The sequence below is a fragment of the Oncorhynchus keta genome, chromosome 14, assembly GCF_023373465.1.
Source record: "Oncorhynchus keta strain PuntledgeMale-10-30-2019 chromosome 14, Oket_V2, whole genome shotgun sequence".
Lineage (NCBI taxonomy): Eukaryota > Metazoa > Chordata > Actinopteri > Salmoniformes > Salmonidae > Oncorhynchus > Oncorhynchus keta.
In genome coordinates, this window is record NC_068434.1 from 32445883 (window position 1) to 32460513 (window position 14631).

Genomic DNA, 14631 nt, shown 5'->3' on the forward strand with positions numbered 1-14631 from the left:
CCTTAAATCGGTCTGGGACATCTTGCTGGTTTAGAGGGAAGAGTCTGACAAATTTGAAACTTTCTGCCACAATGTAGAAAGGCTTGTTGTGAGCCTTTGAACACACAGCCAGTTGATAGGTGCCAATCTGTCAAGTGGGTTGCAGAACACAGGGTAACTAACCCATGATGTGTTGTAACTGGTATCATCCAAGGACAAACATAACATTGTCTAATTGGTGTATAATCCAATTCAGAATATACACAGTACCTTGTTAATAATGCCAACACTTTCCACCACTCCCTCTGCACCCACAATCACCAGATCCACCTTTTCCATTATATACCTTTAACAAAACACACTATTTTCAGTACTGTAACAAGAGACATGGATTTCACTGACTGCATATATCCTTCATATAGACTTCCTGTATAAATCAAAAGTGGGTATTATTAACAGTAATTTTAAGGTCCTTCAAAACAAAAAAATAGTATGATCGAGCTGAGATCTCAATCTGATTTATTTTTATAATTTCATGACTCAACTGAAATGATTTTGATATTTACCCCACTGCAGCATCAAGAACCACTGTGACTGGAATGTTTAGGTTGTGTAATTTCTGCCATTTTTTTGTCTGTAAAGAGACAAAAGTATACTTGTGTATATTCTTTCAAGTTCCTCTCTAGGGTTTGCTTAGTTTGGTATTAGCACACACCCTGCAGAGTCTGGTTGTGACTCAGTGACGTAGACAATGAAACGTTTCTTGTCGGCTGCTGCACTCGCCAGAACCCTAAGAACCACCCGGGAGGAGTGTGTCAGTATTTTCTGTGAATGGCAATAGAGAACAGTGTTTGTCAGAAGCAGAATCACCATGTGTTCCAGTGGAGCGGGTTTGAGACTTAATTCGAAAAACAAAATTCTATAGAAATATTTACAGGTCCATCCTTGATAAAAGGTATGGCACAGTTGTGCTACTTTACTCCTGGAAAGGGATATTTTCTTTAGAAAGAGCTCTCCTCTCTCTACCATAGATTCTTGCATTGAGAGAGATCCTGTTCGGGGGACAAATAAAACATTTCTGAGAATGACATCTCAAATCATGATGGTACGTTGTACAACTCAAAGTACTCTCGCCATTGAATATATGTCAAATCACGGTAAAGTGAGCTCGGAGTGTATAAGAGTAGCCTAGGTGTTGCAGCAAGAGGGATAGGTGATAGCCCTCTACTCACAGGGTGTTCCAGTGATGTGAGGCTGATGAAGCGGAGGAACAGTTCGCCACCAGACGAGACAGCCACAGAGGAGTCTGCCTCCTCCAGACACCCAATGGTCTGGGTCAGATTCTCTCTCAGGCCCAGGATGGTCTCACCTGCTCAGGGACATAAAGCACCCAACCAATCAATACCACAACTTGTCTATTTGCTAATAATTGACAAATCGAGTGCCAACCCTTAAGCAGTGATGAGGAAAATATCTTGAATTCAGTAACAATCAGACAAAAGATTTGCCTCTTGATTCACTGCACATCAGTATAACAATTGAAGGAGGGTAGAAAAGTAATGTCTTGTCTTTAAGTAAATCTGACTTTGGTCTCTTTTGAGGAATTCCAGGAGAGTGGGGATTGCTGCTACAGCAGAGGGTACCTCAGGGTCCTGTCTCGTGTCCTGAAGTGCTCCACCAGCTCTGAAAGGAGATGGCCATGGGAAGGTCAGTCATATGGAAATATGAACCATATAGAAGTGCAAATCTACTTGATTACACTCTCACTAAAAAGTGAATAGTGTGTTGTGCATACATGGAAACAACCCCCATCAACTCAACTACAGACAAGACCATGTATATATTGCTATGTGGGACCATATGAGAAGCATGTCTACTCATCAAGTTCTTCAATTACACCTAAACTCACCATCTTTGTCCATTCTGTCAAACAAGTCCACACCTCAACAAAAGCACTAAGCGGGCAAGATGATACCTGAATATTTGTAGAATAAACTTTCTAGCCAGCTAACCTAGTATGTGCCAGACGGATTTTTGATGACAACTACGCTCCCTAGTCCTTAGTTCTCCAGCTATCTAACGTTAGCGAGCTACTAGTCATGTACTTGCTCGCGCTCATTAAACAGCCACGATTGTCCTCCTCTGACGCGAATTATGCTCATTCAAGTGTACCTTCTTGCGTTGTGGACTGAGAAAAGACAATCCTTGATTTACGTCAAATAAAATACGTTTAAATAGCAAATTCTGTCACAGTTGTACTGGGTTTAAGGTAAATGTTTGTTCGTTTTTTTGGATGGATTTCGCGTTCAAAACAACTGGGAACTCTGAATTATCCGACATCAGTGCGTTCACGCAACTGGGCATTCCGGAAAAAAAACAATTCATAGCTGATTCAAATTATCAAAGCTTGATGATTAGTTTATTATTTAAATCAGCTGTATAGTGCTAGGGCAAAGACCAAAACGGGCACTCGAGGACCGAGTTTGAGAAACCTTGCCCTAACCATGTTAAATGTAAGCTTCAATGGGATAGAGACGTCCCAAGGACCACGAATAGCACGGACCTTTTTCTCAGTCCGAGCTCATGTTTCCCCGAGTTCCAAGTTGTCGTGAACGCTCGGAAGTCAGAGATTTCCGAGTTCCCAGGTGTTATAAACGCGGCATAAATATCAGATGTCGCAATTTGATGATGTACAACTAATTTCTTATTGGTTGTTTTAGGGAGAAATGGGCGGGTCTTTAGTTTGTGCACGCTGGAGGAGTTAGCAATGTTAACTTATGGTGATGGCGTCGGGTAAGTGAATTCACCATAATAGAGATTTAACCATAATAAATCATAATCTCAAACAATAATGAATATGTTAAAACATTGGAAGTGTAACACACACATATATATATAGTGAAAACATTGGCTTACGAGCTTGTTGGCATTGAATGAGTTTTATGAAGAAATGAAAAAGCTGGCTAGCTAGCTAACATTGGCTAGTTTGTGCTAATCACTAGAAATTAGTAACGTTGGCGTAGTACTAATCACTGATATAAAATGAATGCATGAGAAAAGGTATAAGTTAGTTATTGTCATAACAACCATAGCCACCGGTCAAGCTAACTTCTGTGTTTGCAGAGGATGAAGTCAGTCTTCTGGTCATTGTTGTGGATGTCAATCCCATTTGGTGGGGTCAGCAAGCTAATCGAGAACCTCAGGTATTTAACTATTATTAATTGTGCAATTGTCTACAGAGTTAGCCTCCATTTCAAAGAATCTATTAGACTGAGATATGCATGATTTGTCTTTCTCCTCTCTTAGTTCACCCTGTCCAAGTGTCTGGATGCAGTCATGGTGATGGGTAACTCCCACCTGGTCATGACTAGGACCAATAAGCTGGCCATAATTGCCAGCCATTGTCAGGAAAGGTATTCAAACTTGTCAGTAGATACACAGAATACTTAGAAATGCTGGTTTCTGTCCGGTGATTTTATGTTCCAATCTAATTACAAATCTCTCTCTTCCTTCCTTGTCATATGCTGCAGTCATTTTCTGTATCCTTGTAAGCTCTGGAAATCTGGAGATGGTCATGGGGATGACAATGCATCAACAAGTGGGGATGGCAAGTATGAGTTATTGTCAGTTGCCAATGACTTAATTGCAGAAGAGATCAAGAATCTCATGTCAAGAAGTAAGTGCAGAATAATTTCCTTGTGCATTGCCAAAAAAATAACAAAGTTAGCAGTGTTTGTCAACTCCCTTTGTGTACTCTTATAAGATCCTCACTTTTATGTTTTTCAGCTGAAGTGAAGGGAAACCAGACAGACACACTATTGGCGGGATCACTTGCTAAAGCTCTCTGCTGTATCCTTTCTATTAAAATGCTTAGTCATTACAATGCATTTACATTAGAACAGCAGCATAATCAACATCTTCGAGAAGATATTAATCAATTTCCCTGAAATTATTTTGGGCAAGGCTGCACATCAGTCTCTGGAACCCTTTCCCGACAACTTAAGGTCAGCAGTTTCTGCGCATATGCGGGATTCTCAGCTTTACTCGTTCAGCTGCCCAGAGTATAGGCTGCTCTGGCGAAGGGTGCTCATTTAATAAAGTTAGGTCATAGCTGAATCAATGTCTGCAAGATCACATAATGACAGTAGTCAATAACAGAACCAAATATAATAACATAGTTTAACGTTACTGTAATAAAATAAAAATAAATATTTTGAGATTTTAGGATGATTGTGCGGCTGGTCCCATTTTTCTCTCGTGCGGTCAAAACTCAACAACGTGCGCCACTAGGCAAAATATGTGCTTTGATTGAAACAAAACACGGGTATGCTACTTTAACACCATCTGTTCTAAATTTTGTCACCGTACATAATTCAAAACAACCCTGTAGGCTACTTTAGAACAACACTGTTGATAACTCAAGAACATCTAAATATATATCCCCATGAAACTGATTGACGTTTCACACTTTAAATGTATTTAATACGACCATTCGCACTATCATAGGGGGGAAAATATCATAAATGTTTTTGTTTTTCTGTCTTACAGTAACGTTATGCTATTATATTCAGTTCTGTTGTGCAGAATACTGTCATTATGTGATCTTGCAGACATTGATTCAGCTTTAATCCAACGTTATTAAATAAGAACCATTTGCCAGAGTCGCCTGTTCTCTGGGAAGCCGAATGAGTAGAGCAGAAACTGCGTGAAGTAGAGAATCACGCACATGCGCAGAAGCTTCAGACCTTTAGTTGTCGGGAAGAGGGTTCTTGAGAACTTTGATGCGCAGCCACTAAAATTATTTTTAAATGGCTGGTTTTTGTTGGTGTTTTGTCGATTTGTAAATTATAAATAAAATTCCTCTCATCAAATTTGAGCTGGATGCTTGTATGTTTCTTTTACTTTGAATATTCAGATATCCATAGAGTCACAAAGGAGCTGGAAGGTATTCAGAGCATTTCAATTACTAGGTTAATAAAGTGTTAATAAATTCCATCAGATTTAATCTTACAATTTTGTAATGGTCATTACACCAGTCATGGTTTTCAGTCATATGTTTCCCTGCTTTTTTTCAGCCGGACAAGAAATGAAGTCAAGGATATTGGTAAGACCTCACTGGAGTCAGTTTTACAAGGGTAGCTTACTCTTTTGGTGAGTGTGGTTTGAATATTTGTTTTGTGTTTTTGCGGAATAGGTCGTTAAAGCAGCAGAAGACTGTGCCTTGCAATACATGAACTTCATGAATGTGATCTTTGCTGCCCAGAAGCAGGTAAAATTACTTTCTTCTCATCTTTCGCTTTCTTTAGCATATGTTTAATAAAGAAACTGTGTCTCTATTTTGTCTTGTCTTGTTACAGAGTATCCTAATAGACGCCTGTGTGTTGGACTCGGACTCAGGTCTCCTCCAACAGGCAAGTTTTGATTGCTTTATCATATAGATGTGCACAAGCATTTTCAGTAGGTTCACCATTTTCTACTGTATTTGTCTTAACAGGCCTGTGACATAACTGGAGGATTGTACTTGAAGATACCACAGAAGATTGCCTTGGCACAATATCTTCTGGTGAGGATAAAAATGATAGAGATAAAGATTGATTAGCTTTTATGTCTTATGTTTTGTGTGACATTGGTTACATTCTCTTTTACCTGTAGTGGGTATTCCTGCCAGACTCTGACCAACGCTCCCAACTGGTGCTGCCACCTCCTGTACATGTGGATTACAGAGCAGCATGCTTTTGCCACAGAAACCTCATTGAGATTGGTTATGTCTGCTCAGTGTGTTTGTCAAGTGAGTTATATTTTGTTTTCTCAGTGTATAAAAGTTGTATAATGATTTAATTTCTAATGAACAAACCCTATTCTCTTGAAGTATTCTGCAACTTCAGTCCCATCTGCACAACGTGCGAGTGAGTATTACAGACCTTTACTCTTGTTGTAATAGACATTAGGGGAAGTAGGAACAGGTGGTAATTATTTTTGTTTCTGTGCACATGTGTTTAGTCATCTTCAAATGCCTTTTCCTTGTAGGACTGCCTTCAAAATTCCATTGCCCCAGGTGGTGAAGTCAAAGAAGAAGAAACTCAAGCCATCAACGTGACATGCAAATTAACACTGTACATGGACCTTTGTTATTGGAAAGTTTTATTTAAAGATTACCACAGTTTTCTTTTGGTAAGGTATTACTGTATTATCACCCTCCTTGGTAAACCACAGGTTATGTCAAGAGGAAATATTGGTTTAGACCAGGGATGGCCACTAATAGAAGGAGGGCTTGTGTGGGTGCAGGTTTTTGTTTCAGGCAAGCAGTAACACACCTGATTGAACTAATCAAAATAACAAAGGAACAAAAGCCTGCACAACACCACTACAACAGAGTTGGTCACCAATGGTTTAGGAAGTGCTAATGCTTGATTCATGACATGTTTGACTTGGATACGATAATACCCGAGTTTCCCACTCAGATAGTATCAGAATAAACCAACGGGAAGCGCTACACAAATAACCTCGGTACATTTTTACTCTGAGGTTCCGAGTTTCCGTCATGAATCCACCATATGGCTCTCGGTTTATGATCACAAAAGATAATGGCTACAATTTGTGTTTTTTTTAATGTCACATTTCAGCATTTTTACATGCATGTTTTTGATACTTTTAAATACAGAATTTGTTAATCAATAAATCTGGCCTAATATTCCTTAATGTGAATTCCTATACATTTTTGCATCCACTCATACCAACATTCTGAATTGTTTATTTTTTTTACAATACCCTCTTACCATTTTGTTAAGTGAAAACTAATTCCGTAAAGATTAAATAAAATGTTTTTCCTAGTGTCAATGGTCGTCACTAGTTACCACGGTGGTCATCAGGCAGGCAGCTGATTATTACCCCTTAATACCATGGTACTATCATGGTTTTTTGGTCACTATCCGTGGCAGGAAAATACCATGGTATTTGCTGACATGGTCATTTTTTCCCCATTGTACTGCCATGGCAGGAAAATATCATGGTATTTGCACCAGTACCTTGGTGTGTGTATATATACAAAAGTATGTGGACACCGCTTCAAATGATTTCAACCACACCTGTAAATGACAGGTGTATAAAATCGAACACACAGCCATGCAATCTCCAAAGCCAAACATTGGCAGTAGAATGGCCTTACTGGAGAGCTCAGTGACTTTTAAACGTAGCACCATTATAGGATGCCACCTTTCCAACAAGTCAGATTTCTGCTCTGCTAGAGCTGAGCCAGTCAACTGTAAATTATGTTATTGTGGAAACATCCAGGGGCAGCAACGGCTCAGCCATGAAGTGGTAGGCCGCACAAGCTCACAGAGCGGGAACACCAAGTACTGCAGTGAGTAAAAATCGTCAACACGTTCTACTGAGTTCCAAACTGCCTCTGGAAGCAACATCAGCACAAGAACTGTTAGTCCAGAGCTTCATGAAATGGGCTTCCATGGCCGAATAGCCTAACATAAGCCTAAGATCACCATGCTCAAAGCATTGGCTGGAGTGGTATAAAGCTCACTGCCATTGGACACTGGAAACTTGTTATCTGGAGAGATGACTCACGCTTCACCATCTGGCAGTCTGACGGACAAATCTGGGTTTAATTGATGCTAGGAGAACCCTACCTGCCCCGATGCTTAGGGCCAACTGTAAAGTTTAGTGGAGGAGGAATAATGGTCTAGGTCTGTTTTTCATGGTTCGAGATAGGCCCATTAGTTCCAGTGAAGGGAAATCTTAAAGCTACAGCCTACAATGATATTCTAGATGATGTAGTGGCCAATCGGTTCAAATATGACACAATGAAGAACTTTGAATTCAATGATAGACTTTTAATACAAGAGTATAACAAGCCGGAGAGCCCCGCGGGACCCACACCCTCCAGAGCTCTCGCTCTCCTTTTATATCCATGATCAGTTCATCCCCCAATGCAAATACAGTTACATCCCAATCTGAGACCAGAACTCTGCTTTCGAGATTCAATGATTAGCTAAACGCTTTTTTGTTTGTGTATTATCTAGGATCAGCAGACTATGTGTCTCCTCAGTTTCTAGCGTGTCCAGCTATACTAAAAATAGTGTACATTCCTCTATTTTACAGCCCTATGCTTTGGCTCTGTAATTAACTCTGTGTCCCTTTTGTATGTGTCTTTCATCTCCTTTAGCTTTAGGGTGCCCAGCTGTTCTGGTCGCCTTCTCTTCATATGGTTGTCTAAGATCAAACAGACTTATGCATCTCCTGTGATGTGATTGATGCCTGCAATCCATCAGTTGGTCATTTGGCTGACCCCCTCCTTAGACAACCTCTGATCTTTGTATGCCCAGCTGGTCTAGGAGTGTTTCTCAGCTATCCCTTCATGTAGTCTGTTTTTAGTGTTCAACTATTCTATATATCTTATGCATTTACATTTACATTTAAGTCATTTAGCAGACGCTCTTATCCAGAGCGACTTACAAATTGGTGCATTCACCTTATGACATCCAGTGGAACAGCCACTTTACAATAGTGCATCTAAATCTTTTAAGGGGGGAGAAGGATTACTTTATCCTATCCTAGGTATTCCTTAAAGAGGTGGGGTTTCAGGTGTCTCCGGAAGGTGGTGATTGACTCCGCTGTCCTGGCGTCGTGAGGGAGTTTGTTCCACCATTGGGGAGCCAGAGCAGCGAACAGTTTTGACTGGGCTGAGCGGGAACTGTACTTCCTCAGTGGTAGGGAGGCGAGCAAGCCAGAGGTGGATGAACGCAGCGCCCTTGTTTGGGTGTAGGGCCTGATCAGAGCCATTTGACTATGTGTTATATTTTGCACCCACATAACCCCCCTCTGTGGCTAAATAGCCCCATAATAATACAAATATAACCCTAGGACGGTGAATGAGAATACCTGTGATAGACAATAAAAAATATAAAAACAGAGTAACATATATAATACCAACTGGACAAAACATCTCTAGTATTTCATAAGAGTAAAAGATCCAGTTAAGTATAGAAACAAACAAAAAAAAAAAAACATTACATTTTGTTGAAGCATGAGCACATAAGTACATAACCTCAGGCAAGGCTATCTTAGTTTATGTGAAAAATAAAAATATTTCAAAATAAAATTGACACAACATCATTCTAAATTTCAGCTATCAACATGATCCTCCCTCTCAGACACATCTCCAACAAACATGATACCAACCTCTGTTAAAAGATTAAGGACATGGTCCATAGACACTTATAACCGGGATATCCCACTGTTACCTTCATGTTTTTGAATTTAACCTCATATTCAGAAGGCAAAACTAACTTTTAATTCAAAGAAACCAGATATATTCATCGATATACCTATAAAAACATTCAACAAAACATACAAAAACACAAGGCCGTGAGCAAAAGTAGACCTTACATAACACCTCTTGTACTTACTACGGAAATGACCCTTGTTGTGGACATGTATCAGTTGACTTTCTTATGAATTTGGAATGACAGCATATACAGGTAAACCATCCTTATGAAAACCATGACAAACGTAACCACCTCCAGAGACCACTCCATACAGGCAGTTTGGATTACCAAAGGGGCAGTCAAGGGGTCCACCAACCACATTGCATAACTGTCCATTTACATCAGTATAGTGACCTGGCCTACCCGGCACAGGATTAACTATCACCGGAGTGTCAGCTCTACTTACAAACATCTGTTTAACCGTTGTCAGGATCACAAGTGATTTCACCCAGGGTAAAACACAACAAAATACAATACCCAGAGCCAATAACCCCCCCTCCCAGCATAAAGGCCATCCTAGCAAACATGGCTCCCCATTTCCCCAATGCTAAGTCCAACCAATCCCAAACATTAGAGTCCACCCCAGAATTTTCCTTAACCTCTTCTCTTAACCCTTTAAGTTTAGCCATAGCGATTGCAAAGGATCCATTAGGCACAGTGTTATTGAGAATAAAGGTGCAACAATCATCCCCAAACATAACACAAACTCCACCCTTCTCTGCCAAAAGCCAATTGAGAGCCTGTCTATTTTGCCAAGACATTTTACTGGTATCCTGTACCTGTTCCCCCAACGCCGTTAGAGCCGAGTCAGTATAGTTAATGAATCTCTGTTGGTTATAGTATATATAATTAATCCACTCTAAGTTCTTATTTGGTGTTATCCACAAAAATATAGATTCAAATCCAGATTTAACTTCATCTCTTGCCTTAAACTCCCGAGGCACCCCTCTAGGCCATCCAATTGCATCAAAGTATACCTCAGTGTCTTTCTCATACGCCCTCTTAACTCTAGAGTTAACATAGTCATCATGGGGTGAATTAATAATGGTTACCTGTTGAATTGCTCTAACTAAGGTACAAAGACCCAATCCATCCATCTGGCAGTACATTCAAAAGTTTGTTTTTCCCACACATTCAGAAACTATCCGCAATACCTCTGTCCTGATCTTTTAGCATAATAAGAGATGGCACAACCTGAGTTAATTTACCACACAACCCTTTTCTATTCCTCACCAACCCTTTATCTTTATTTTTCTACGAACCCCTGCAGTCTCTAGTACCCAAATAGTATCACATTCTACAGTGGTGTTTCCTACATCAATACCTTCGGTGTTGTGGCTGTAAAAACATTCATATTTACCTTTAATCACAGTGTTTCCATCTAACAAAGGTCCATTTAATTCAGTTCAAATGTTATAGACAGCACAATCCTTGTCACCCAACCCAGTGTTGTTCAACATAGTCCTACCTCTAGTTCTCCCTCGAGCAATCCTACATTCTATGTCACACAAAGGAATGTAGTATTTTCCCTGAATATTGAACATTTTACATTTAACACATTTCTTCAAACGATGCAGGTTCAGGTACATTCGTTTTTCACCTCTTCTTCCTGTGTGGTGTCTTTGAACGATTCTGAGTCTGATACATCTATATCTGTCATCTTGGCAATGTTCTTGTCATGAGATAGATCATTTGAGTTTGAAAAAGAATTCCAAATCTCATTAAAGAATCCTTTTGGCTCTGATGTGTCAGGTGTCTTTGTGATTTCCGTGGTCTGCTTGGTAAGAGCAGTTGGTGTCATCTCAGTGGTAGTTGCTGTGGTCGTTACAGCAGCCGCCACCATTGTTGTCATTACTTTGGTTGTCACCAGCTGTTTTTGTTCAGGTACTGGCATAGGACCCAATTTAAAATATTCGTAACTGTTTCTTTCACTCAGTCCTGTTCTTGTTATTTCAATTTCAAATTCTTCACCTTCTGCTGGTGTTATCTTGTTCATGATAAACTCCCAGCCTTCCACATATTTGGTTAGTGTCAGGTCACATCCTTTGAGGTCCCAAACAGCTTCTCCCTTTGTTATATGACGCGTCCATCCACAGAGTGACTCCTCCGGTACAGGTTTCTTCTTCCATACAGAAACTGTCCTCTGTTCCCCTGGTTCTGTTAGAAGTTGTGGCGGAACATGAAACTTAAACCTATCAACAGGTCCTGTCTTTTTACCTCGTTCGACAGGTTCCTCTCTTCTCTTCCTGCTTTTATCATTTATCTTGATTGTGAGTGCGTGCATCATCTTCGTGTTGTCCTCAGTTGCTCTTACTCTGTCCTTGTCACTGTTCTTTCATGGTCCTAATTTCAATAGTTCATTATGGAGATCAGGTAAGAGCTGAAAAGTCAATTGTGGGGAAATCCCCATCTCAGGCCGAACTTGGCTTCCATCTGGGAAGGCGTCCATTTCAGGGAAGAGATATTCCCATTCTTTAGGCGATACCTCGGAGTCCCACTGTAGAAGGCTTCTGTCAAAGAGGTCTGCCCCAACAGGTATATCATCAGGAGTAGCAGACATGTTACCCCCCCCCCACTTCTGGGCTTTCTGGCCATACTGGAGGAGACTTTGGTCGTTTGTCTCTTTACTTTTCAGTCTATTTTCCCCCTGATGCTTCTTCTGAGTGTGTTAGCTAATGTACTCGTTGTATCTGGTCTGCCATTTGATTCCTCCCCGGCGCTTTGATCGATTCCGCTGCTCCTGCTCCCTCCGGGGTCCCCTCTGGTGAATCAGCATCCTCTGTGTCCCCATCTCTGTATGGTTGTGTCCTTCTCTCCGTCGGCTGATCCCACTTCCTCCAGGAAAACTCGAACGTAGACTGGATCTCCTGGTATCACTGGGAGAGGTCCTTCTGGTCCCCTTGGATTATCCGATGTGGAACCTCTCGTCCTGGTTCAGGTTTCTGCCTTCTTTCTGTGGGGCATTCATACTTAAAGACTTATGGCCTCTGTTCTATGATTACACCATACATTCTCTTACTTCCATCACTCATCACACAAACTGACATTCCAGCTGAAGCTGGCAAACCCTTCTCCATCTGGTTTCCTAAACAGAAGACTTGGAAAACAAAAGACAAAACATAACAGTATTGACAATGTTATGTGTTATGCATGACTGTATTCATGAATACTTAAATCTGAGACCATGACAATTCCCACTCTCTCTTCACTTGACTCTATGCCTCCAGGATATTCTTTCTGCTGGACTCCACAAAAATAGAGGCCCTAATTAGCTTCCTCATGCTTTTATCCAGTCTTCCCCTTTCGGCCACAGGTTCTGAGAGGTGTTCCCAAATCATGTCATTTTTTACTTAGTTCCCCATCTGCTCTATTTCAACTGATAAGCATGTGCATAACCTTAATCAACATAATTTCTTCTTGAAGTAATTCAACACTGAGTACAACTACCATAACATCTATCGTTATTCACATGATACATTATCAAATAAAACAAATAACCCCAAACTCAACCCAGTATGTCTACAGTGGAATCTAATCTCTCTCTCTCTCTCTCTCTCTCTCTCTCTCTCTCTCTCTCTCTCTCTCTCTCTCTCTCTCTCTCTCTCTCTCTCTCTCTCTCTCTCTCTCTCTCTCTCTCTCTCTCTCTCTCTCTCTCTCTCTCTCTCTCTCTCTCTCTCTCTCTCTCTCTCTCTCTCTCTCTCTCTCTCTCTCTGTCTCTCTCTCTGTCTCTCTCTCCTCTCTCTCTCTCTCTCTCTCTCTCTCTCATGGTGTTTTCAAGCTCACCCATTATTCAGCTGGACCTTACTTCTTGTGAAACGTATGCACCCATCAAAGAGAGACATGACGATCTTTACCACTGCAGGTGCTGTAAGAAGTATATCCCCAGCCCGGTGTATCTTGACGTACACTCAGTCTCCAGAATTCAGCCCATGCCCTTCCATCTGGCGTCTTACGTGCTCTTTTCCTGGGAACATACATACTAACACATGGGTTATTTCCTGACAACAGACTTCTTAAATAACAGCCCTATGTAAACATTCTGTTATGTAAACATTCTGTCTCAAATACCTGGCCTCTTGTCACAAAAATATTCATAATGATAGCCAAATTATGGTCCCTACAGCAACTGCTGTAAGAATATCATGTAATCAGTCAAGTGTCTTCCAGTTGAAAGAATATCAAATCCTAACACAACTAAGTCCTAAGCTTCTTCAAAATGCCCCTACTTATTACTTTTACCATAATCTAGGTGTGTGTAATGTTCTATCTAGTTTTAGAATTGTCCCTATATCTTTACAAGACCAACTGTCCTTCCTTTTCTGTGAATTATCTTGTCTATCAATACACATTGTTTCTAGAAATAACACCCCCCTCTGTTACCATAACACATAAGTCACTACTCCTAATTTCCTTCCATAGTTTGATACATACTTAAACATTCTCAAATCATTTTTAGTCAATTTATATCAGTCTCCCCTCAGACTCTTATTTTCCTCAAAACAAAAATAAATTGACCAAACAAGAAAAATAGTAAAGTTAATTATAATAACTGCATTAAATTACCACTATTTGTAATGTCTTCTTTGTCCTTGGGTGTTATCACACAACAGACTATACTTTTTATTCAATTACTTATGTCATTCCAATGTATCACTCCAATTACAATGATATTGTAAAATAAAAGAAACAAAAACCTTTAATCTAATATTCTGCAAGTTCTGTCAACCAACCTGTCTCAGTATTAGTTTCCAGAGTTTTCCCATATTCAAAACATAACTAAATGTTGTTTATAAATTGTCCAATCCAATATTCAGGATAACAGTCCTTAGTGTTTACTTTAACTCAAATTTTACCCACTCAATTTAATAGATCATCCCTTTAATAATTCACATTATACTAAAAACTTTTAGTACCAGTAATATCTATTTTATCATGCACCTTTTTGCCTCTGTTTTTCTGTCATGAGTGGCCTGATACTAAAAGGTCATTACCCCAATCCCCTTTAGTCTTTCTTCTCCCAGACACATATCATTCCAGATACAGTTCACAGGTCATCAGACACAGTTGTCCCACACTATTCAGCCAGTAGGGTGGGTTAGAGTTCCACACACACTTGTTGAGGTGATAATCACATTCCATGATAACTCCCTTATTCTACTGGCAATCTCTCAGATGAGCTACAAATTATGTAGTTATCAACATGACCCTTGCAGAGAATCCTACCTCAATAAACTATTTGACATAACTGTTATCCCTTGTTAACATATTTTTCCATTTTATATTTTATATGCAGAAAGAACAAAGCACGTTTTGTATTTACCCAAAGACCATAATCCCAGGGAACTGATATTTTCTCCTATAACCCCATGTTAAG

At 40.1% G+C, this 14631-nt stretch overlaps 1 protein-coding gene and 1 pseudogene across 2 annotated transcripts; one reads left to right on the forward strand and one right to left on the reverse strand.

Annotated features, from left to right (window-relative positions):
• Positions 1 to 49: 49 nt before the first annotated feature.
• On the reverse strand, positions 50 to 2349 carry LOC118393226 (translation initiation factor eIF-2B subunit alpha-like; annotated as a pseudogene).
• A 290-nt stretch (positions 2350 to 2639) lies between these two features.
• On the forward strand, positions 2640 to 6816 carry gtf2h3 (general transcription factor IIH, polypeptide 3). 2 transcript variants are annotated; one of them, XM_035785699.2, is made up of 13 exons: positions 2640 to 2772; positions 3103 to 3182; positions 3286 to 3392; positions 3510 to 3586; positions 3766 to 3828; positions 4895 to 4924; positions 5055 to 5083; positions 5174 to 5248; positions 5337 to 5390; positions 5474 to 5542; positions 5632 to 5767; positions 5849 to 5885; positions 6007 to 6816. In XM_035785699.2, exons 1-13 carry the CDS (start codon positions 2757 to 2759, stop codon positions 6074 to 6076), a joined length of 843 nt encoding a protein of 280 aa, XP_035641592.1. In that variant the 5' UTR covers positions 2640 to 2756; the 3' UTR covers positions 6077 to 6816. The 2 variants fall into 2 exon arrangements, with proteins under 2 accessions (XP_035641592.1, XP_035641591.1); XM_035785698.2 differs by having other exon boundaries at positions 2641 to 2772; positions 3510 to 3655.
• Positions 6817 to 14631: the final 7815 nt, after the last annotated feature.